We start from the raw sequence: 23690 nt of genomic DNA on the forward strand, positions 1-23690 counted from the left end.
CTTCAGTCCAGGGCATGATCCTGGAGACCCGGGAGCGAGTCCCACGTCGGGCTCCCTGCATGGAGCCTGCTTCTGTCTCTGCCTCTCTTTCTCTTTATCTCTCATGAATAAATAAATAAAATCTTTAAAAAAGAAAAAAAAGATTTCCGCTGGGGATGGTTTCATTTTGTTAAGTGCTAGTCTTGCTCTTGCTCTAGAGCAAGGCCCGAGATGTAGCATGTGTGCCTGGGAGCCGCCCAGGCTGGAGCCACTGGTTCTTCCTGCCAAGCTCCTGCTTCGTGGCAGTGGAGCGAGGAGCGTCCAGGTGAGCCGGTGGCCCAGAATCTGCCGTGAACGGTCCGGTCCGGCGGAGTCCAGCACTTTTTTTTTTTAATTATTTATTTATTTCTGAGAATACACAGGAGAGAGAGAAGCAGAGACACAGGCAGAGGGAGAAGCAGGCGCCATGTAAGGAGCCCAACGTGGGACTCGATCCTGGGTCTCCAGTATCAGGCCCTGGGCCAAAGGCGGCGCTAAACCGCTTGAGCCACCCGGGCTGCCCGAGTCCAGCACTTTGAAGCCAGTGTAGAAAGTGTGTTTCTGGGCTCCTAAGATAGTTCTGTGGCCCCTGAGGTCCGTGTGGGGAGCAAGCCCCTCCAAGGCATCTCGTGCTCAGCTCTGAGGGCCGTGGGATGGGGCTTGCTGGGCAGCAGTGGGAAGTGGCTGACCACTGTGTGTTCTCTGGGTCTCTTGTTCTAGGCCATGACCTGTCCGAATGAGGTGGTGTCCTATGAAATCGTCCTCTCTATAACCAGACTCATCAAGAAGTACCGGAGGGAGCTGCAAGCTGTGACCTGGGACATCCTACTGAACATCATGGAGCGCCTCCTGCACCAGCTCCAGGTGAGGCACCGGGAGGGCCTTGACAGCGGGCTGGCAGGCCCACTCACCCAGAGGAGGCCCCTGCGCTGTGCACTCTGACTCATGTCTGCATCCTCCCGCCGGTCAGTACAGGGGGCCGGCCTTCACAAGGCCGCTCTGGGGTTTGGAGCAGCAATACCTAGGGGGGTTCAGGGGCAGGGCTGGCGGTTCTCAAGACCAAGAGTTATACACACTTCCCCTTTGTGGCCTGGGAGTGGACCCTGGAGACAGCTCCCAGCGCATCCAGGATGCTGCCCGTGGCTTTGGCGTAGCTTCGGAGGAAGTACTAGCCACAATAGGAAGGAGGACATGGTGGCCATGCAGGGGTGCAGACAGATGAGGCTGTGTGTAGCATAGGCTTGGGGCTGGGTCTCCCGGGGCACTGGGGTGGCCAGTGTGCACGGCCAGGCCAGTGGGCGGAGGACTGGAACTCAGCAGGGACCAGCCTCTTGTCGCTCAGCCTGGCTCCCCAGGCTAGCTTCCTCCTGGGGCGGCAGGCTGGCTGGTCACAGCCCTGGGGCCTCTAGAAGATGCTTGAGCCTGGGGGAAGCGTGAACGTGCTCAAAGTCAGCCCCTTTGGGGCCTGCTGGGTGGGCATAGTGGGACTCCCTGGGGCCCTCCCTCACCAGATGAGCGAGAGCAGCCTGGCTGCTGCCTCCCCCCACCCCATGTCCCAGCGGGAAGGCCTGAGCGGTGTTTGGAGGCAGTTCGTGTGAGCTCAGGGCTCTGAGACCCAGTCCTTGAGGGGAGTGGATGTCACTGTGTTACAGACCCTGGACAGCCCGGAGCTCAGAGCCATCGTGCACGACCTGCTGACCACAGTGGAAGAGCTGTGTGATCAGAATGAGTTCCACGGCTCTCAGGAGAGATACTTTGAGCTGGTTGAGCGATGTGCAGACCAGAGGCCGGTAAGACCTCTGCTCCCCCGGCTTGGCCGGGGCCCTCTGCTCCTGCTAGGGGTTTTAGGTCAGGCTGCTGGGCAAGCGGCTGTGGGTCTGGAACTGCTCTCCTTGAGTTTGAACCAAAGGGCTGGCAGGCTTCTGCTTTGCTGGGGTGTGTGCTGCGGCAGGGAAGTCTGCCGGGCGTCAGCAGGCCAACTGCGTGTGGGTCTGTTAGGGACGGTGCTAGCCTAACCGGCGACTCCCTCCCACCTGCGCGGGGGAAGGTGCTGCCGGCTGCGTGGAGACTTGTTGCCTGGTGCGTCTGCTCACCGGGCGGCACGGAGCGCTTGTGCCAGCAACGCACAGTCTGATGCCAAGGCTTTCGTGTGGGTTTTTTTTTTTTTTAAAGGTTTTATTTATTTATTCACAAGAGACACAGAGAGAGAGAAAGAGAGGGAGAGGGAAAGACACAGGCAGGAGGAGAAGCAGGCTCCCTGCAGGAAGCCTGATGCGGGACTTGGTCCCAGCACCCTGGGGTCACTCCCTGGGCTAAAGGCAGGCACCCAACCGCTGAGCCACCCGGGCGTCCCTTATGTGGTTTTTTTTTTCCTTTTAAAGATTTTATTTATTCATGAGAGACATGAGACAGAGAGAGAGGCGGAAACACAGGTAGAGGGAGCAACAGGCCCCATGCAGGGAGCCCAATGTGGGACCCGATCCCAGGTCTCCAGGATCAGGCCCTGGGCCAAAGGCGGCACTAAACCTCTGGGCCACCGGGGCTGCCCCCTAGTGTGGGTTTTTAAATGAATTCTTAATCTGCCATTGGAGCCTTGGTCATGGGCTCTGCCCACCTGGCCTGGCCTATCTGGCATCCCTGAGCAAGCTCCGCCCCCGGGGCCAGCAGCACGGGGCATGAGCATAGGAAAACCTTCTCGCGGGCAGAGCCGCTCATTAACGCCAAGCTGTTTCTGTCTCCAGGAGTCTTCCCTCTTAAACTTAATAACGTACCGGGCTCAGTCGATCCACCCGGCGAAGGATGGCTGGATTCAGAACCTGCAGTTACTGATGGAGAGGTTCTTCAGGTAGGGAGCCTTCGGGGGCCTGGAGCTGGGGCCTGGTCAGTCAGGCTCCTCCTCTCTCGTCCTTGGAAGGAGCAGGTGCAGGCTGGTTTTCCAGTAGGACGGAGTCCTCTGAGGCCCCTGCGCGTCTTCTTGTGGAGCAGGCGTCTGGGAAGACGCTGTCTCTGAGGCCTGAGCTCCCTGCCCCACCGCCCCGTGTTTGGTGTGGGTGTTGGCAAGCTGGGCCGCACCTGCCACAGAGGCGAGCGGGCCTGGACTCGGGCTGCCGGGCAAGCCGGAGCCTGGTGGAGGACGAGGTGGCCCGTTGCCCACACGGCCCCAGCAGGTGTGCCCTGCCCCCAGGAACGAATCTCGCAGTGCTGTGCGCATCAAGGTGCTGGACGTCCTGTCTTTCGTGCTGCTCATCAACAGGCAGTTCTATGAGGTGCGGGTCCTGGTGGGGGTGCGGAGGGCGCATGCCCTGGGGGCAGGGGGCTCGAGGGTAGGCTCTGCGAGCCTCCAGGGTCTGCCCTGGACTCGGGGTCCCACAAGCGCCCCTCTGTGGCTGGCTCCCTGTTCGTGCACTGGGGCCTTCCTTCCTCCAGGCCCCTGCTGGGCCGCGAGCCTCTGTTCCCACCCCCCGCCCACCCCCCACCCCGGGATCTCGGGCCAGCTCAGGGCCTAGAACAGAGCTTCTGAACAGAGTCTCATGTGGGGACATTTTCTTTTTGCTTTTGTGATCACACTCTCTGGTCCCGGCTCGACCACGGTGGTGCCAGGGCTGGCCTGCCTCTCTTCAGCCCATCCTTTCCTTGGGCTGTGACCAGAGTCTGTGCTTTAGAAACGTTTGTGTGCCCTTTCCTCAGGCTCTGTGTGGTGCTTCAGGGTGGCCTCCCTGGCATCTCCGGTGTTCCCAGCACCTGTCTGCCCACTGCTTCCCTCTTAGCCTGCCTTTTTTCCTGCATCTCTGTCCCTTGGAATCCAGCTCAGTGTTGCCTCTTCCAGGAAGCCCCTCTGGGTTCTCAGCTCCCTCATGGCAGGGTCCATCTTGTCCTGCTCTCTGCTGCTGTAGAGCTTTCTACCTGCCCCTGAAAGCTCTTGTCATGCTGCCTGTTACAACAGACCCCATGATGTCGGGGACAAGGTCTTCTGCCCCAGTGCACACACACAGGGCCCCGCCATGTGGGATTGTTCCTGATGGTGACGTTGAGCGGGCCGGAGCGAGCCAGGACGCATGGGCCTGTGGGCCGGGGCCTGGGCTGGGCCACCAGGGGGCCGTGCAGAGCGTCCCTCTGGAGCTGCCCACCTGTGCTGCGCGAGGCTTACCTCCCCCAACTTGTGCCGCCACAGGAGGAGCTGATCAGCTCGGTGGTCATCTCACAGCTCTCCCACGTCCCAGAGGACAAAGACCCCCAAGTCCGGAAACTGGCCACCCAGTTGCTGGTGGACCTGGCCGAAGGCTGCCACACCCACCACTTCAACAGTCTGTTGGACATTGTGGAAAAGGTGAGGGCCGCAGAAGCGCGGGCTCTGGGTGCCTGGGCTGCCAGAGGGACCCCTGTTTGTGGCGAAGCCCTGCAGGCAGGCACCACGGCCTCCTGGCCCTCCATCCCCGTTCTCTGCAGAGCGGTCGGCTGCATCTCAGGCAGGGCTCCCTGCAGCGAGGACGGCGTTGCCAGGGCTGTGGCCGGGCTTGCGCTGCAGCTGATGTATTTCTTTTAACTTTGAAATACATCATGTTTTGTGAGTGGTTCCTAGGTGTGTAAAGTGCAGCTCTTGCGAGATAAGACAAAGCTTAGGGTCTGAGTGTTGCTGCCGCAGGGAGCCGCGAGCGGGGAGCTGAACGCCTGCCTTCTCTCTGCAGGTGATTGCCCGCTCTCTCTCTCCACCCCCTGAGCTGGAGGAAAGAGATGTGGCGGCGTACTCAGCCTCCTTAGAGGACGTGAAGACTGCCGTCCTGGGGCTCCTGGTCATTCTTCAGGTGGGCCTCTGCTTATCTGGGAGGGCGCACCAACCAGCTGCCTCTCAGAACGCTGCTCTGCAGGGACACGTCACCAGGGAGACCTGGGCACTCTTTGGGGGCCGCAGAGGGCGGCCAGGTGTCATCCTGACTGCTCGTCGCTGTGTGGGAAGCTCGTGAGGGCTGTAGGGCCAGCGCACGCAGATAAGCCCCGGGCCGGGCCACCCCCTCACCCTCACACAGCCGCTGCGGCGTGGAGGGCGGCCATCCATCCCGGCCCCATACTTGAGGGATGACGTCAAAGGCTTTGTTGAGAGAGGTAATTCGTATATCGAGGATTCATCTACTTCAGGCGTGTAATTCAGTGGATTTTTCAGTATCTTCAGAGTTGTGTGGCCATCACTGCAGCTTTAGAACGCCTTCATTCCCCAGAAGGAACTCCACACCCTTTAGCAGTCCCTCCCCAGCCCCCCAGGGACCCCGGCCCCTGACGACCGCCAGTCCACTGCATCTCACAGATTTGTCTCTTCTGCACATTTCACAACCATGGACTCGGACAGTATGTGCTTGTGTGTGTTTGGCTTCTTCCTCTGAGCATCGGGTCTTCAAGGCTCACCTGTGTGGTAACAGGTGTCAGGGCTTCACTTGTACGGACCCTAGTCCCTTGTGTGGATTTGCCATATTTACGTATCCGTTCATGTGCTAATGGACACCAGGTGTCCACCTTCTGCTACTGGGAACCCTGCTGCGGTGAACATCCGTGTGCAAGTGTCTGTGTGGACGGAGGGAGGTTTTTGTTCTTGGGTGCACAGGTATGAGCAGACTTGCTGGGTCAGATGGTAGCCCTGTGCTTACTGATTCGAGAAATGGCCAGGCGGTCTCTGCGGGGCCACTCCATCCCCAGGAGCAGTGTGTGTGGCTGTGCGTGTGCCGCGTCCTCACCAGTACGCCTCCCATTGTGCGTAAAACGGTGCTCACTGTGGTCTGATGAGTGTGACGAGCACCTGGTGAGGTGCCTGCTGGCTGTTTGTAGATCTTCTTTGGGGAAGTGTGTTCAGATCCGCTGCTCATGTTTTACGGAGGTCATCTGTTTTCTCGTTGAGCAGAGAGAGTACCTGGTGTATCGTGGGTGAGACCGTGGTCAGAGGGTTGGTGTGTGCTCTCCATGCCGGGTTGCTGTGGCACCGTGCTCACTCTCCTGCTGCACAGCTGGCTTCCTGGGCACCCATGGGCCCTTGAGGGTCACTGGGGCTGTGGCCACCTCCCATCACACCCCCGGCCAGCCTCCACCTGGGCCCTGCTGCTGGCCGCCCTGCCTCTCACTGATTTCAAAGTGTCACACTGTCACTCACCCTCACTCGCCAGTGTCAGTATCACTTAGCATTTTTATTTTTTAAAGATTTTATTTATTTGTTCACGAGAGATGCACAGAGAGAGGCAGAGACACAGACAGAGGGAGAAGCAGGCTCCATGCAGGGAGCCCGATGTGGGACTCGATCCCAGGACCTCGGGATCACGCGCTGGGCCGAAGACAGATGTTCAACCATTGAGCCCCCCAGGGGTCCCTATCACTTAGGATTTGAATCCTTTGCCTCAAACATTTCTGTCTGTAAAACGTCTGAGGATACATAGTTTCTCGTAGCACTTGCAAGTGATGGTTATTTCCTGGTGGAAGTTTGAAGTGTTTGCGGAAAGCTGGCCGGCCCCCCATGGCTCCCGTCACTAGTCCTCTGACAGGAGGAGCACAAGGGCCTGAGCAAGCCAGACCCCTGCCGCAGGGAAGCAGGAGGGTGGTCTGTCGCCCTCACTTGGATTCCAGTGCCCCAGGAGCAGGAACCCCAGAACCAAGCTGTTTGCTGAGGCAAAGTCCCAGGCCAGGCGGTTTCATTGCTCATTTTACATAATTAAAAAATAATCCGTGTACCCGCTTGAAACATGCAGGCAGCGTGGACGCAGCTCAGAGCTGGAATCCGTCCGTCCTTCCTGCCAGGTGCCCTGCTGCCCTTGCCGAATCGGCCCGAGCCTTGTGTCCAACTCCTTTCCCTCCTCCAGTTTTTTTTTTTTTTTTTTTTGGTTAATATTTCTTTAAGAATAGCAGTGACTTAGGTTTTAAGGCCCTGCTGCTCGCCTCAGGAGTACCACAGACCACAGAGGGGTCCCTCTGGTTGTGGTTGGACTCCTTACTTCTGCTCCTGGCTGGCCCGTCCCACCCCACAGTCCCCCCCCGCCCAGGGTCTTACCTGGCATCTCCTGGGCTCACCTGTCGGGAAGGTGGGGTAGGGAGGAGCTCGCAGCAGGGACGGCAGCCCAGCAACTGGGTGGATGGCCCGCTTACAAGCCCCCTGCCCAGCACCCTGGGGCCTCACCTGTCCCTGGTCTGTCCTGCTCTGCCAGTGGCTGGGAGAATGTGCTTTCAGCTCGTGGGTCACGTGGCACGTCCTGCTAAGTCGTGCACCGTTAGACAGATTTTCCTGATGTATCAGCAGATTCTCTGTAATGGACATGAACGTGTTCCTGATTTTTTTTTTTTTTTTTTTGCCGTAACCGAGAGTGTGCACGTGGAAGTATCCTGGGATGAAGTCCCTGGGGCGGACTTAGTGGCTTGAAGGCTTAGTGCATTCTAGAGAGCAGCAGCCACTCCAGAGAGCCCAGTCACTGCGGGGCTGCTGGTCCCTGTCCTGAGCTCCCTGGTTGCCTTTCAGCCTTCTGCCCTCCAAGTGACCGGCATGCTCTCTCTGTAGACCAAGCTGTACACCTTGCCTGCCAGCCATGCGATGCGCGTGTACGAGACGCTCGTCAGCCACATCCAGCTCCACTACAAGCATAGCTATACCTTGCCCATCGCCAGTAGCATCCGGCTGCAGGTATGAAGGGGCCGGGGGATTGTCAGTGGCTGTAGTCCTTCCGGCTGCACTTCAGGCTGTGGGCAGCTTCCTGGGGTCCTGGTGGTGACCACAGTGACCTCATGCCGGGGAGGTGGCCGGTGGTCCAGACCATCCCTCCTCCCTCTGCAGTCTGTGTGCATCCAAACCTGCCGGTCTGAGCCACGAGGCGGCTGGGGGCAGGGGCCGAGGCAGGACGACACCGCTTTCAGGTGGCGCACAGCCCTGTCTCCCCTGGGGCTGCCGTTGTGGGTGTTGGCACCAGGCTGAGTGGAGGTCACTGGGATGGGGGACCTGGTCCCTTCTAGAGCCTGTGTGTGGTGAGGCAGCCCCCGTCACCTGGGCAGCCCGGTTACGTGACCTGTCGTTCACTGGAGGAAGCGATGGGGCCTGAGCAGTCCTGTAGTCCAAGTTCTGGCCTTGGAGCCGGGTGGTGCTGCCCAGCCGGGGTGTGGGGCGTGCCCTCCCCGTGTCCTGGCCACAGGCCCAGCTGCCCTGGCATGAGGCCACACTGCGGCCCAGCCACAGCGGGAACTGCGGGCCTCCCCGGGCACCATGAACGCCCGTGTGGTTCCCCCCACGCTGCTGCGGACACGGTGGGGTGGCACGTGTCTGCTGTCGGCGGGCAGGGCCTTTCCCAGGGATGCATGAGTGTGAGTGGACGGGCTGGCGTCATCTTGGCTTTGCTGGATCTCTTTCTGTCTGCAGGCTTTTGACTTCCTACTGCTGCTGAGGGCCGACTCGCTGCACCGCCTCGGCCTGCCCAGCAAGGACGGGGCCGTGAGGTTCAGCCCTTACTGCGTCTGCGATGCCATGTGCGTGTCAGCTGTGTCCCCCAGCCCTGGGCCGTGGAGCTGAGGGGTGTCCCGCAGGGCGCCCGCAGCCTTGGCCTCAGTGCTCGTCTCGCTCATTTCCATAGGGAGCCAGAGAGAGTCTCGGAGAAGAAGGCCAGTGGTCCCCTGTCACCTCCCACGGGGCCACCTGGTCCTGCGCCTGCAGGCCCCGCCATGCGGCTTGGCTCCCTGCCCTACTCCCTGCTCTTCCGTGTCCTGCTGCAGTGCCTGAAGCAGGTGAGCTGCTGGGTCCCTCCGCATCAGGTGGCAGGGTCCGCTGCTGGCCTTCACGGCGTCTGCCCTGGGGTTACGCCGTTCTGCACAGCTGAGCCTAGAGCGGAGGAGACACTCCTGCCTCTGGGAGGTGGCTTTGGGATGAGGTGGTCACGTGTAGACACCTGGAGTCATGGGAGGGTGTGCCTCGGGAGCAGAGACTCGCCGTGGGAGAGCAGGGGTGCGGTCAGCTGTGGTTGGGGGCACCTGGAGGGCCAGGTGAGGCCCTGAAAGGCAGGAGAGGCTCCAGGGGCAGGAACAGGCCGAGCCCGCAGGTAGGGTTGGTGTGGTCCCAGCAGCAGAGGTGTGGGGGTGGAGGCCTCCGCACACAGTCTGAGGGGAGAGGCAATGTAGTCAGTGTGGGGCACCGCGGGGCCGGACGGCGTGCGCTGGCCTAAGTCAGGCCTCCAGGCTGCAGGCAGGGAAGCGGCTACCCAGGGGCACTGAAAGGGGCCGTGGGGCATGTCCCATGAGAGTTTCGAGGCCTCTGGGTCGCAGGCGGGATCTGGGGAGAGGCTCGGAAGACTCACGGCCTTGGTGTCGCCCAGGCGGTGGCCTCCCTGATGAGGTGGGGAGGAGCTGGCAGGGAAGTTCTGGGGCTGGGGGGCCACCACCACGTCCTCCTCGTTGCTGTGGCCCTGGGTGGCCTTAGGTCCTGCAGTGGATGTCTGGGCTCTGGGTCACTCAGGAGCACGTGCTGCTTTCCCTTTGAGCTGGGACGCAGGTTCCTCTCTTGCGGTCCCCGTGGGCGCCTGGGGCAGGCAGGTGTGGAGTCCCATGACCCGCTGGGGGTGGGGCACTGGCTGTGTGGGATGGGTCCCCCACCCCCGCTCACTTGGTGTCTGGAGGGCCCGGGACTGAACTTCCCCAGAGGAGCACGAGCTCCGGAGGTTGCAGGGACAGAGCGGGCCCAGAGGTCACTAGCTGCCCAGCTGCAAACCAGGCTGCTGGCCCAAGAGCATGTCGTCCCACCCCTGGGTGCACCCACCCCCCCGACCAGCCCCTCTGCCTGCAGGAGGTGGACTGGAAGGTACTGAAGCTCGTGCTTAGCAAGCTGCCGGAGTCCCTGCGCTATAAGGTGCTCATCTTCACCTCGCCCTGCAGCGTGGACCAGCTGTCCTCCGCCCTCTGCTCCATGGTGAGGCCGCCTCACGCGGCGGGGCCTTCCTTCCTCACCTGCCAGGCCCATGGTGCCTTTGGGGCCCCTGCCCTTCCTTTCCCATGTGGGGGCAGGAGTCAGAGGCTGCAGCCAAGGGCTTGAACTAGCCACCTGAGGATGGTACTCTGAATCCTCCCCCTTCCTTCCTTGCTGGGGTCTCCTGTGCCTATTAGGGTGGGCACCCTCCAGCGTGCCTGAAAAGGCAGACTCTGGGCCAGAGAAGGGAGTAGGAAGGCCCCCCTGGCTCCTGAGCCCTGCTTCCCCCTTGCCCTTGGCCACTTGACAGTGGGCCCTGCCTCGCTGTCGGGCACGCTCCCTTCTGAGCTGCCGTCTTCAGCTCTCAGGTCCCAGAACTCTGGAGCGGCTCCGAGGCACCCCGGAAGGGTTCTCCAGAACCGACCTGCACCTGGCTGTGGTCCCTGTGCTGACGGCGCTCATCTCTTACCATAACTACCTGGACAAAACCAGACAGGTACCAGGCGGGAGAGGGATAGGCCGGCCTGGGAGTGCTGGCGTTTGAAGTCTGGGCCACGGGACGTTGGCTTCCACTAGACGGGCTGGGCCTTGTTGTCACCTGGGGGCTGCTGGGCCAGGCCCAGGGGAGCTGGCTTTGCTTCCCCGTGTGGCTGCTGGACCCCTGCTGGCTGGCCCAGCCTGGAACTGCAGACCTCGGTGTCTGCTGGCGCTCCTGAGTTGCATTCTGGGGGGTGCGGGCCTTGTGCTGCCCCTCCACACGCAGCGGCATTTTTTCTTTCTGGAGCATTGCTTGCCTTCAGGACAAGTGCTAAGAGTCTCGGCAGAGCTGGGCCTCTTCTAAGAGACCGGCAGCAGGGCCTAGGGTGCCTGACTTCCACCTGCTTGCACTTCTGCCGTCAGTGGGCACACGGCAGCTCCTTGACTGCGCCGCTGGGCATGTCTGCTGCGGCGGTTCAAGTCCCGATGCCTCTTGGTCAGTCCACCTGAGTGGGTGAGGGAACTGCGGTCTTAGATGGGCTGGTCCACTTAGGTCACAGCCAGCAGGGGGGCTGTGCAGATGGTAGCGGCATCGGGAGTGCACTCTGGGCATCCCGCCTCCTCCCCGGCTGCAGCGGCTCCTGTGCTGCTGGGCCTGCTGCCCCCTTCTGCCCTGTTGGGCTGTAGTTTCCCTGAGAGCCCTGGAAGCCCAGGTGTTTCTGAGGGCTGGGGTGAGTACAGGAAACTGAAATCATTCGTGGGCCCTGAGGCCGCGGCCTGAGCTGCTCCCCGTCTCCCGCTGGGTAAAGTTTGCTGTCTTCATTCAGGAAGCTGCCCCCAGGCGTGCGGACCCAGTGGCCTGCTGTGCCAGGAAGGACCACCCCATAATAAGGCCAGCCAGCTTGGGGAAGGAATCCCATAAGCAGAGGGGTCATGGGCCCAGCGTGTCCTGGCTCCGGTGTCCTGCTGGCCCTGCTGGTTGGAAGTGTCAGGAGGCACCTGGCCAGAGCTGCCCCACTGTGTCGTCACCTCGGGAGGGGTCGGCTCCTGGTGCTGTGCTGGTTATTGGTTCAAGGCCCTGGAGCAAGATGTCGAACCTTCCTAAGGCTCGGTCTCCCCTCTGTAAAACACGCTAGAGTGGGCGCGGGGAGACAGGGCCCTGGCTTACCAGACCCGAGCCTGTCTGCGGGCGGGGTGGGGGTGGGGAGGCCGGCCTGAGGCACCCGTGCCGTCCCACAGCGGGAGATGGTGTACTGCCTGGAGCAAGGCCTGATCTACCGCTGCGCCAGCCAGTGTGTGGTGGCCCTGGCCATCTGCAGCGTGGAGATGCCTGACATCATCATCAAGGCGCTTCCCGTCCTGGTCGTGAAGCTCACACACATCTCGGCCACGGCCAGTATGGCCATTCCACTCCTCGAGTTCCTGTCAAGTAAGCGTCTGTCTCTCTGCTCGTCTTTGTGCGTTTGTGTGCACACACGCTTGTGTGAGTGTGGAGTGGGCCCCTGGGGCTGGGGCTGCACCCTGCCCACGGTCATTGTGCGGACCCTGACCTCATGTGACCCCTCCGGGTACAGCTTGGTGCAGCGTCTCCACGGGGTACCCGGGATGTGCTCTCTGTTGCCACAGGACCTTGAATGCTTTCCTTTCTGGCTCATTTCTTATTCTGAGGGTCAATATTGTTATTTTATTGTTATTATTTTTTAAAGATCGTATTTATTTATTCACGAGAGACAGAGAGGCAGAGACACAGGCAGAGGGAGAAGCAGGTTCCCTGCGGGGAGACCGATGTGGGACTCGATCCTGGGACCCCAGGATCACGCCCTGGGCTGAAGGCAGACACTCAACCACTGAGCCACCCAGCCGTCCCCTGAGGGTCATTTTAAACAGCACAGAAGCCTTCCTTTTCCTTGGCTCCTGACCTTGGCCTGGTTCTCACAGCTTCCTCTCCGTTCCCCTCCGCGCACAGCACACTCTGGAGGGACTTCCAAGGGTTCAGGGTGCCTCGCCCACTCAGTGCATGCTCTTGCGTGCCTGGCCCTCAGCAGGGCGGGCGACAGGATCGGAGCAGGGCCACCAGAATTTCTGCAGAGGGCCACATATGGCTTCTGCTGCATATTCTTGTTTTTTATAGCTTTTTAAAGACGTGAAAGGCATCTTTAGCTCACAGGTGACCCAGGGGGAGGCCGCCAGCTGGATTTGGCCTGGGGACATAGGTTCCTAGCCCTTGGAATAGAGCGCCCAGGGTCAAGGAAACGTCCTGTTCGAGGTCCTTTCAGAAGTAGCTCAGGCCCCCTCACCACTGTGTCCTGGTGTTGCAGCACTGGCCAGGCTGCCCCACCTGTACAGGAACTTCGCAGCAGAGCAGTACGCGAGCGTGTTTGCCATCTCCCTGCCCTACACCAATCCCTCCAAGTAAGTGCTGCCCAGCCCTGCTGTGCTGCCTGCGAGCTGGGCACGCCCAAGGCCTCCGCGTGCAGAAGTGGGGCTGCTGTGCTGGTCCTTGACCCAGCTTCTATGTGTGGCTCCAGGCACGGTGGTCTCGGGGCCCCGGTCGGGGCTGCATCACTTCCCTTCCTTCCTACAGGTTCAATCAGTACATCGTGTGCCTGGCCCATCACGTCATAGCCATGTGGTTCATTAGATGCCGCCTGCCCTTCCGGAAGGATTTTGTTCCTTATATCACTAAGGTAGGCCAGCAGATACCAAACCCCTTGTTAGGGTGGGACCCGCTTTGCCACTGGCTTCCATGGCAGAGTGGGGTGACGGTCAAGGGAGAGCGGGATGGGCGTTACTGGGTGCAGTGCTTGCTGAGACACCATTCGCTGCAGGCATGGGGTTGGGCCCCCCGGCCCATGGCTCAGGTCTGTTCCACCCTGTCAGGGCCTGCGCTCCAACGTCCTCCTGTCTTTTGATGACACCCCCGAGAAGGACAGTTTCAGAGCACGAAGCACCAGTCTCAACGAGAGGCCCAAGAGGTGCGGGCCTGCGGGGGGCGTGCCCAGTGTCGGGTTGGGCTGGGGTGGGGTTGCAAGCCTGGCCCGTCGCTGGCATTGTGCGTAGAGGGTTTGGGCTGAGCTGCTGCCCCGAGGCCAGCCAGCGGCGATGGGATGAGGCTCGGGCTCTCCCCCATGCGGACTGTGCTGGGCACCGGGGGTCTTGGTGTAGAGGCCGGGCAGGGCCTGGGAGGGCCCTTCACGCCCACATTTAGCTGGAGGAGCAGCTGTTTCCTGCCCAGCCAGGCCCGGTGGCCTGTGGGGTCCTGGAGCCCAGGACTGGGCTGTGGCCGGGCCTGCCTGCATCCTGAGTGCAGACTCGCTGAGGAGGGAATTGGGGTGCTAGGTGTAGGGCGCCGAGGCCTGGGTCTGACTCCGCTGAATGAGCCGAGGGTTGCATCAGGGCAGCCGTGGCTCCTGAGAAGCTGAATCCCTGGCCTGGATGGGGACGAGCTCGGGGCCTTGCGGTCAGCCCAGCCTCGGGCTGGCGCTGCCCCTCCTGAGCTTGCTCTCCAGCCATTGCTGATCCGGGGGCTCGCTCCTCTGGACCACCGCGGCTGCTGGTACCAGATCTGAGCTGTGCTGGGCCTTGTGTCTTGTGTGCATCTCATACGAACGGCAGCTCCTCTTTCTGTCCCCATCTTCCTGCCCAAGCTTTTCAGTTCTCCCTTGGTGGGGATACGGCATTTTCCAGAATGACCAGGTCAGTGTGACCTAAAGTCGAAAGCTGGCTTCTCAAGCCCCCAGTAGCTGGGTGCCAGGGGCCTGGGGCTAAGAACCGGCCTTTTGAATGGCGACCTTTGGGGCCTCAGGTGTGCTGGCCCCTGCGCGGGGTGGTGCTGGCCGCCCATGGGGCAGGTGGGACGCCTGGTCAGCACAGCTGGAATCTGCCGTGTGGTGCGTTCCATCCACGTTTAATTTGCACTGATGTTTTTTGTTTTGGTACCATGCGTGAAGCCTTACTTTTTCTGTCATGTTTATAAGATGTATTTTCATGCATTTTTGTTTTCTGTTTCTTCCCCCTGCTAACTGGCCTCTGGCATGATTTTTTGTTCATCTCACCCGCGGGCTCTCCATCCTGACCCTGTGGCCTGTGACCTTTCCTCCTCATCCCTCCAATGGCTTGTTCTCCCTCCCGGGAGCTGGGCTCTCTGGGGCTTGGGCCTTCCTTCCTCACCTGGTAGTTTGAGGATAGCCAGACCCCCCAAACAAGGCTTGAATAACTCTCCACCTGTGAAAGAATTCAAAGAGAGCTCTGCCGCCGAGGCCTTCCGATGCCGCAGCATCAGTGTGTCTGAACATGTGGTCCGCAGGTAGTGGGCTCTGTCGGGCGGGGGGCCAGGCCCTGGAGCTTGGCCCGAGAGGTGGCGCTGCCAGGCGGGAGCACCCGGGTGGCGGTGCATGGGGCTGCTTGCATGACCTCGTCACCTGCCCATGCCCTCCCTGGCCGGAGCTGCAGGAGAGCCCGAGCGGCAGCCCTCGGTCCAGGGGAGCCTGGAGGTGAGGGGTGGAAAGGTTGCATTCTGTCCCCAAGCCTCATTCGAGTCCGGGCTGGCTGCATGGCATCCTCAGAAGCTGGCCCGGGAGCCCGAAGCAGGGCGGTAGCTCTGAGAAAGCCAGGCGTCCGGTGGCAGCTGCCTGCAGGCCTGTCCCCGGAGGTAAGGGGCCTTCGTATATCAAAGCGGCACCCACGCAGGTTGGGGGGGGGCACGCATTCTAGGGTTTGGCTCTCCTATCGTCTCAAGTGATGCCATATTCTTGAGATTTCTTTTAGCAGTAAGGGCTGCTTTCTTTTGTGGCTGAAGGGGACCGGGAGGCTCTGTAGGGCAGTGGGGGTGGGGGCTGGCCTGGGGGGTGGGGGCGCGGCCTGGGTCACCTCTCCCCGCTGCGTCTGAGTGCAGGTGCAGGCTCTTGGGGGTCACTGCTTTGCGCCGACCAGGCTAGGCTGCACTGAGCTGAGGGTGGGGGGCTCTCTCCTCCCCAGGAAGCCCCCTCAGGCTTTGGAGTCCGAAGCTTGGAGACCCACCTCCTCACTGCTGCCTGGCTCAGGCCCCTGCCTCGGGCTGGCCTCTGCCAAGTGGGGTTTGGCCGGGAGGGACGGGGGCGCAGGGGGAAGAGGCTCTCAGCTCTTTTTAGCCAGTTCCTTAACACAAGCCAAATGTGGCAAAGGGGCTGTGAAACTTGGTATCCGAACCAGAGCCACGAGAGCCTCTTCTCCGGGTCAGTGGGTGCGTGTGGATCCCGGGGGGCCTGAGTTGAGGGGGAAGAGCTGCACATGAAGCCCAGACCCTCCCTGTCACCAGGAGGTGGCCCTGAGGGCAGAATGCAATCTTTGTGTGTCGTGGTCTCTGTGTGTCTGCATGACTAAACCGTTCTGCCTCAAAGCATCCCCTAACTCTCCTGTGCTTCGGTGAGGGGACGTCGCTCTCTGCCCTGTCTCCCGAGCCTCTGCTCCGACGAGTGGGCCTGGGTCTCTCCCGTGAGGCCTTGCGCCTCCTCTCTCTGGGAGGAGGGTCCGCGTGGTTTGCCAGGCCATGGCTCGACCAGCCGTGCGCCCCGGTGGGGTGTTTGTGGCTGCGGCCCTGCCAGCACATGCATGCCTGGAGCTCTGGCCCCCGGTGGGAGAGGGGTCGCTCCTCGGGGCCCTGACTTCGCGGGGCCCCTCCCTCCAGCAGGATCCAGACGTCCCTCACAAGCGCCAGCTTGGGGTCTGCCGACGAGAACTCGATGGCCCAGGCTGATGACAACTTGAAAAATCTCCATCTGGAGCTCACGGAAACATGTCTGGACATGATGGCCAGATACGTGTTCTCCAACTTCACAGCGGTCCCCAAGAGGTGCGAGCCAGGCCCGTGGGGTGGGACGGGAGGCCAGGCTCCGGCTTTGCCGCTGTGACTGCACTCGGAAGCCATGGCAGCAGGCGGTGGGCCTGCCGTGCCGCGGTCACTGTACCTTTGACACCTCGATGCCCCTGTGGGCCCCCCCTGCCCCCCGCCCCACATACCGGGCTCGGGCCTGGCTGAGGCTCCCGTACTTTCAGGTCCCCGGTGGGAGAGTTCCTCTTGGCTGGTGGCAGGACCAAAACCTGGCTGGTTGGGAACAAGCTTGTCACTGTGACGACGAGCGTGGGGACGGGGACCCGGTCGCTGCTGGGCTTGGACTCAGGAGAGCAGCAAGGTGGCCCCGAGTTGAGGTGAGTGTGCCTGGTGCCCCCTGCCCGGCAGGCTTTGACCATGGCTGTCCTGAGCTCATGAGGCACCGTGGTCATGCTCTGCATGGGCCCTTCTGTCCTCAGCTCGGACCCTGGCACGCATGTGAGACAGGCAAAGGAGGCACCTGCCAAGCTGGAGTCGCAGGCTGGGCAGCAGGTGTTCCGCAGCACCCGGGACCGGGTCCGCTCCATGTCCGGTGAGTCTGTGCCCCACCCTGCCTCTTCCCGGGTGTCCCTGGGGGTGCTTGCAAAGACTCCTGGGAGTCTGGGGACCAGGTGCTGGAGTTCAGGCCTGTCCTGGTTTTTGAATAACGGGGGCGTTGTCTCTGTGAGCCTTGGCCACGGGTGCGTAGCCGTCTGTAGGACGGGAGGGCCCCTTTTTGCCCAGGGCCTGTTTCTCATGGTCAGGGTTTCCTGTGAATGCTCCACGGCCCCGGCCCTCAGCTTGGCTCGCCCCTGGGGTTTCCCTTTGCTGCAGCTGGAACGAGCCCTCGTCTGACTGGGGGGCGGCTGCTGGGGCCCGTTCTTCCTGCCCTGCATCTACCTGTGCTGACACCGTAAGAGAGCCATGCCCGGGGACGGCTGAGCTGCCTGTGGCCCTGGGCCCCGGGTGGAGCAGCTGGCTCCGTGCTGGTGGCTCTGTGTTGGGTAGGCGGTGGTCACCAGCATTCTTGCCCTCCTCCTCAGGGGGCCACGGTCTTCGTGTTGGCGCCCTGGACACTCCAGCCTCCCACTTTCTGGGCGGCCCCACTTCCCCAGGCACGCAGGCAGCGCTGGCCAGCAAGTCTGACAGGGCCTCGGCTGGCGCCCGGTTCCCAGCACAGGAGAAGACGAGCCTGGCAGCCTACGTACCGCTGCTGACCCAGGGCTGGGCGGAGATCTTGGTCCGGAGACCTACAGGTACTGGGGAGCCTGCGCTCAGCACGCCGGGGCCTCTGCTACTCCGGTGAGCGTGAGACTGTTCCCTGCGAGGGCTCTAGATCCCCGGGAGGCTGTGGCAGCAGTTGGGGCTGAGGGAGCCTGTGCTCCGTGCCTTAGCTGGGTCCCCAGAGGGGAGTGGTGAGGGAGATCAGGTGCCCGAGGCTCTAGCAGCAGGAGCCTGGGAGTCCCAGGTCACCGGGTCGGCAGGGCTGATTGCTCTGAGCTCGTCCGTCGGTGTGGGGTGGTGTCCTGTCTCCTTTTCTCCTAAGAGCCCAGGGGGCCAGGGGCCACCCGTGTGGTTCTGTTTTACCTTAATGAGCTGCTGGAGGTTAGGACTTTAACACGTGAATTTTGTGGAATACAACTTAGCCCGTGACGGGTATTCAGGCTGAAAGAGGGAATTCAGTAAGCCAAGCCCCAGGACCCAACACCTGCTTGGGCACAGCGTGGCCGGCAGGGTCAGGAGATGGCGGGCGTGGAGCTTCGGGTCCTGGCTCTTGCTGGGGAACAGGCAGGGGGAAGCGGGAGACAGGATGAGGAGGCCCAGGTGGGGCAAGGGGAGGTGGGTCGGGAGTTAGGGTGAGAGGCTCGGGATTGGAGGACACTCAGTGCAGAAGTGGAGTCTGAGTGTGGGCCCCGGGGCCTTACGGGGAGAGGGACAGCCCAGAATTACCCTCGGCCGTGCCCTGTCCAGGCTTCCCAGTGGCCACGTCTGGTGCCTGGAGATGCCTCTTTCAAGCCTGGACTGGGCTCAGAGCTCACTTGGGTGCTCACGTGTGAGGCGGGCCACTGCTACACGGGCGCTGCCCTGACATGGGCGCCAGGGGCAAGCCTTGCCTAGGGCATAGCCCCCTCCCTGTCACTCCCTAGTTGGGCACAGGAACCCTACTGCCCCCTGGCATGGGCCCTAGAGGGTGGCACATGGGGCGCAGGGAGGGGAGGACCAGGGGAGGAATCGGGTGTGCGGCCTAAGGGGTGGTGCCTGCCCCTCCCCAGGGAACACCAGCTGGCTGATGAGCCTGGAGAACCCGCTCAGCCCCTTCTCGTCGGACATCAACAACATGCCTCTGCAGGAGCTGTCCAACGCGCTCATGGCCGCTGAGCGCTTCAAGGAGCGTCGTGACACGGCTCTGTACAAGTCGCTGTCGGTGCCTGCCGCAGGCTCAGCCAAGCCCCCTCCACCCCCGAGATCTAACACAGGTGAGTGCTGCCCCCACCCGGCGTGTCCTGTGGAGGTGTGGGGACGCCCCCGGAGAGGGGTCTCTGAGCTTTCCTTGCCCCCGCCATGGCCTGACATTGGGGCGCAGGACCCATTTCTGCGGAAAGGCCAGGCCATCTTCCACTCGAGGGGCAGGTGGGTACGTCCAGAGTGATCCAGAGCGCTCGCGGCCGAGCCCGGCACACTCTGTGCCCTGCACTCCCCTGGGCACACCCGGGGCCCCAGGAGGGCAGCTGCACTTGCGCTTGGGTCTGGGTTTGGATGTGCCAAGCACACAGCCTGAGCCTGCCTGCGCACGCTCGTGCCCTTGCCTGGCTGGCCTGGTGCGCTCCTTCCCGGCCACCCTCCAGCCTTCCCCACGGCTGCGGCCTCTGTCAGTGAGGAGGAAGGGCGCGTTCCCCCTGCCCCGACACCCCTTGCAGCAGTGCGGAGAGCCAGAGCCCGCGTGGGCCATGAGCCGCCCGCCCGCCCGCCGGCCGCCGCTGGCCCTCCACTCTCTCCCTCCAGGCTCAGGCTCTGTGCGCCTTTCCTCTCCGCTCGACTGTGCGTAGTCTGTCCTTCCGCTGACTGGCCGCTCGCGGTTTCCCTGCAGTGGCCTCTTTCTCCTCCCTGTACCAGTCCAGTTGCCAAGGAAAGCTGCACAGGAGCATTTCCTGGGCAGGTATTCGTACGTCTCTTTAAGGAAAGCGGTCGTTGCCGCCGCTCTGCCCCGTGCTGCTCTCGTCGCCCCTCATGCGGTCATCCCTCCGTGGCCGCCGCTCGCCCCCTGCCCCCGGGAGCAGGGCTGCGTCACGCATGAGGACGTCTGTGCAGAATGCCTGCGCTTGGCTGGCGGGCCCCTCTGCCCTGTACCCTGAGCTGAGCCCTGTTCTGTGTCAACGGGCCCAATGAGGCGATGGTGGGCAGCTCAGCCACATGCTGGTGGGGGATGGCTCTTGGGGGTGAGCCTGGTCCTGGCCTCTGGTGGCCTGATTGGTTTGGTGACCCCACAGATTGGGCCGCGTCTACCCTTCATTGTGGGCTGGCATGTCGCCTTCAGGCCCTGGCTACGGGAGGTGGAGGGAGGGGCCGACTCGCACAGCCCTCTGGCTCCCCTGGGCCCCCCATGTGGCCGGGAGCCAGTTTGGAAAGGGCGGCGTGCAGACGGGACGTGGCAGGCAGCTAACGGACTGTGCGTGTACCGGGGCTGTGTGCGTGGCGGCCGCGGGCTGTGCTAATCCTCGGTTGCTTCTCACCTAGACCCCTGCCCTGATGCGCCCCACCCCTGATGCCCCCCACCCCTGCCCTGACGCCGGCACAGAAAATGCTGCTTTGGGGCGTCGTGGCCTCTCCTTAGCACTTCCCAGCTCCGGGTTTGGCTTGGGCTCCGATGGTGCGCCTCTGCTTTCCGGAACGCGCTTCCCATCTGTGTTTGCGCACAGGGATTTCTCCTGTGTCAGGCTTTTCCTCGGGTCCGGCTAGGGAGGAACTCTGGGCTCCTCTTCCCGAGGGCTGGTCCAGGTGCGCCCCTCTTCCTGAGCTCAGGCCCTGTCCTAGGCAGGACTCCTCCCTCATGGGGTCTGTGCTGCCCTTGCCCGTTTACCTCGCTGGAGCAGGAGGGATCCCAGGAGCCAGATGCCCCTCACCCCAGGCCCGGGGAGCCGGTATTGGAGACGCCCTGTCTCAGGGGCCGCACCCGGGCCCCTCTGGGTGCTCTCCTCTACTGACTTGATGGGGTGTGGGCAGCTTAGAGCCACAGGCCAGGAAGGTCCTAGGTGAGGCTCTGTCGGGGGCCACTGTGTGCTCTCATTGGGGAGAGGCTGGTGCCCCTGAGGCCATGTGAGCCCCCGGGGGCCGGGCTAGCTCCCAGTAGCCCCATCCGTGTCCTCCCAGACTCTGCGGTGGTTCTGGAGGAGGGAAATTCAAGCGAGACCAGTCTGCCAGTGGAGTCCACGGAGCTGGAGGACTTCGAGGCGACACTAGGCACAGACCGGCGCTGTGGCCGCGTGGAAGCTTACAGTAGGGTGAGTGCATGGGGGAGCCTGGGGCGCGGGGGCACTGTGGGGTTGCTCACTCCGTCTGTGGCTGCCGGACTTGCTATGCACTCTGGCAAGGCTTTTCTTCTCTTTTCTCACCTAAAAAACGGCTACGTGTCCTTCCAAGTTTGTCCCGCGCAGATAGTCTGGGCTTTCCCAGCGGGCCCCGTAGGAGGATAGCTGGTCGCTATCCAGGCCCTTGGCATCCTTTGGTTTGGCGGGTGCTGGGCTCTGCTGCTCAGTGGGGCCCAGGCCCAGGGCCGTCCTGGGGGGGGGGAGGTGGCGGGCCATCCACTGGCCACTGAGGGGCTCTGTGGCCCTGACTGGGGGATGGGGGGCTTCATCGCCGCCAAGTGAACCCCTCCTGATGGAGGCCCTGCGGACTCATTCTTTGGCAGTCGTCTTCAAGCTCCAGCCAGGAGGAGAAGTTCCCTGCAGAGGAGCTGGCTGCCGGAGGGATCCCCATCGAACGAGCCGTCTCTTCCGAGGGCACCCGGCCTTCTGTGGAGCTCTCCTTCCAGCCCTCCCAGCCCCTCAGCAAGTCCAGCTCCTCCCCTGAGCTGCAGACCCTGCAGGACATACTCGGGGATCCCGGGGACAAGTCTGATGTTGGCCGGCTCAGCCCTGAGGCCAAGGCCCGGTCACAGTCCGGGATTCTGGATGGGGCGGGTGCCTCCTGGTCAGCCCCAGGTGAAGAGAACCAGGGCCGGGACCCTGCACAGCCCGAGGGTCCCTTGCCTTCCAGCTGCCCCCGCTCCCCCAGTGGCCTGCGGCCCAGAGGCTACACCATCTCTGATTCAGCCCCGTCACGCAGAGGCAAAAGGGTAGAGCGGGACGCCTTCAGGAGCAGAGCTGGGGCTTCCAACACCGAGAAGGTGCCAGGCATCAATCCCAGGTGAGCCTTGCCCTCGGGGGCAGGAGCTGCTAGATAGTCCCCACGGGGACGTGGTGCCCTAGAGGCTCAGGCCTGCGCCTTGAACGTGGGCAGACAGAACTGGCCTCGACGCCGACCCGGCCTGCGGCTCCCGGCCTGGCCTCACTGTCCCTCCCCGACAGCTTTGTGTTCCTGCAGCTCTACCACTCACCCTTCTTTGGTGACGAGTCCAACAAGCCCATCCTTCTACCCAATGAGGTGGGTGCTTTCTCTCCAGGTCCCCCTGGAGCCTGGTGGGGGGCACCGTGGGCTGCCCTAGCTCTCGGCTACCTGGGTGGGGAGCGCCCTCCCTGGACTGGAATTTGGCTGGGGCTTCAGGGCTGGTGGCAGGGGCCGGCCCCCACCCAAGGCTCAGGCAGGGCTCTGTGGCTGCAGTCCTTCGAGCGGTCAGTGCAGCTTCTCGACCAGATTCCATCATACGACACACACAAGATCGCCGTCCTGTACGTGGGAGAAGGCCAGGTGAGGCTTCTGGGTGCCAGGGTGGAGCTGCGTGGCCTTCCTGCCTGGGGTGGGGTCAGGGTCTGGATCCCCTCTGCCATAGAGCTCAGTAGTTGTGTGAGTTGCCACACCCTATCCCAGGTACTGTACTGGTGCCAGGGACACAGCAAGAGTCACAGGTTAGCGGGTGAGCACGTGGTGCCCGAGGGAGTGCTGAGCATGGCATAGAAGGTGGCAGATGCATGGATACTGCAGGTGTGGGCAGGGGACTGCTCGCATCAGCGAGCCAGGCATGGAGAAAGTGCAGGAGGGGAGCGTTTTGTGTAGGAACGGCAGGTGCCAAGGCCCTGGGGTGGCTGGCGCAGTGTCCACTGCGCAGGGTGTGGGGGGGTGGAGCAGGGAAGGAAAGGGGAAGGCTGCTGTGGACAGCCTCGTAGGTTGCTGGGAAGCTGCGTTTTCATTCCCAAGGAGATGGGAGGGCCGTGAACGCTTCTGAGCAAAGGGTTCGAGGTGACTCTGCCTAAATATTCAAAGCATTTCTATGCTGCATGGAGAACCGGAGGAAGGGGGTGCTGATTGTCTCCATGCGAGGGGCAGGTCTGTGGACGGGGGCTGGGATTCCAAGGAATGCCAGAGTCCTGGACGTGCTCTGACGGTCCCCTGGAGCACATTTGCTGGCAGACCAATTCTGTGTGCAGGGGAGGGTGTCCAGGATGCGCCACCCCCACCTCCCGGCAGGTGCTGGGCAGGATGGCCTCACGTGGACCGGCCCTGGGGAGCCGTGTAGGAGGAGGGGCGGGTGCCAGCGTGCTCCTCTCTGCCCACAGAGCAGCAGTGAGCTCGCCATCCTGTCCAACGAGCATGGCTCGTACAGGTACACGGAGTTCCTGACAGGCCTGGGCAAGCTCATTGAGCTCAAAGACTGCCAGCCGGACAAGGTGTACCTGGGGGGCCTGGACGTGTGTGGCGAAGATGGCCAGTTCACCTACTGCTGGCATGACGACATCATGCAAGGTATGCACCTTTGTCTGGCACGTGGTCGGTCCCCTACCCTGTCGGTGTTGGCCTGCCCTTGGGCCACGGAGTAGAGGGTGGTGGGGGTGCCAGGGGGCCTGACTTCACCAGGCCTAGCGTGGGGCAGCCATGAGGTTGGCAGCTGGTTCCCGAGCTCTGCCCTCGGGGAGAGGAGCTGAGTCCTGCCGGCCGGGCAGGCTCGGAGAGCCTCTGGGGAAGCCAACAGGTGCCCCTGGTGAGAGGCACAGAGGGCCCCGGCCACCCCTGCCTGCGTCCCCACCAACACCAGCCTGATGGCAGCCGGAGGAGCCCTTACTAGGGCTCTACCTAGGGCCATGTGGGCCGCTCAGCTCGGCCCCCTCCGCCTCGCAGCCGTCTTCCACATTGCCACCCTGATGCCCACCAAGGATGTGGACAAGCACCGCTGTGACAAGAAGCGCCACCTGGGCAATGACTTTGTGTCCATCATCTACAACGACTCTGGTGAGGACTTCAAGCTGGGCACCATCCGAGTGAGTCCTGGGCGTGGGCTGGGGTGGTGTG

At 62.4% G+C, this 23690-nt stretch overlaps 1 protein-coding gene across 10 annotated transcripts in view; it reads left to right on the plus strand.

Annotated features, from left to right (window-relative positions):
• Positions 1–23690, plus strand: part of TSC2 (TSC complex subunit 2) — a 33245-nt gene that overhangs the window by 7980 nt on the left and 1575 nt on the right. The window contains exons 10-39 of one of the 10 annotated variants that reach the window (XM_055339759.1): positions 739–882; positions 1671–1808; positions 2760–2863; positions 3203–3284; positions 4190–4345; positions 4704–4820; positions 7541–7663; positions 8390–8496; positions 8601–8751; positions 9803–9925; positions 10284–10418; positions 11639–11828; positions 12718–12811; positions 12984–13086; positions 13280–13374; positions 14577–14705; positions 14927–15050; positions 15377–15612; positions 16065–16229; positions 16433–16585; positions 16688–16800; positions 17291–17503; positions 18521–18724; positions 19336–19404; positions 20616–20746; positions 21157–21653; positions 21815–21890; positions 22068–22154; positions 22961–23147; positions 23520–23659. In XM_055339759.1, the coding sequence (XP_055195734.1) occupies positions 739–882; positions 1671–1808; positions 2760–2863; positions 3203–3284; positions 4190–4345; positions 4704–4820; positions 7541–7663; positions 8390–8496; positions 8601–8751; positions 9803–9925; positions 10284–10418; positions 11639–11828; positions 12718–12811; positions 12984–13086; positions 13280–13374; positions 14577–14705; positions 14927–15050; positions 15377–15612; positions 16065–16229; positions 16433–16585; positions 16688–16800; positions 17291–17503; positions 18521–18724; positions 19336–19404; positions 20616–20746; positions 21157–21653; positions 21815–21890; positions 22068–22154; positions 22961–23147; positions 23520–23659 (4386 nt within the window). The remainder of the gene's footprint in view (positions 1–738; positions 883–1670; positions 1809–2759; positions 2864–3202; positions 3285–4189; positions 4346–4703; positions 4821–7540; positions 7664–8389; positions 8497–8600; positions 8752–9802; positions 9926–10283; positions 10419–11638; positions 11829–12717; positions 12812–12983; positions 13087–13279; positions 13375–14576; positions 14706–14926; positions 15051–15376; positions 15613–16064; positions 16230–16432; positions 16586–16687; positions 16801–17290; positions 17504–18520; positions 18725–19335; positions 19405–20615; positions 20747–21156; positions 21654–21814; positions 21891–22067; positions 22155–22960; positions 23148–23519; positions 23660–23690) is intronic. The other 9 variants (XM_055339760.1, XM_055339761.1, XM_055339762.1 and 6 more) reach the window with 9 other exon arrangements.

Source organism: Nyctereutes procyonoides, unplaced genomic scaffold (assembly GCF_905146905.1).
Source record: "Nyctereutes procyonoides isolate TBG_1078 unplaced genomic scaffold, NYPRO_anot_genome, whole genome shotgun sequence".
Taxonomy (NCBI): Eukaryota; Metazoa; Chordata; class Mammalia; order Carnivora; family Canidae; genus Nyctereutes; species Nyctereutes procyonoides.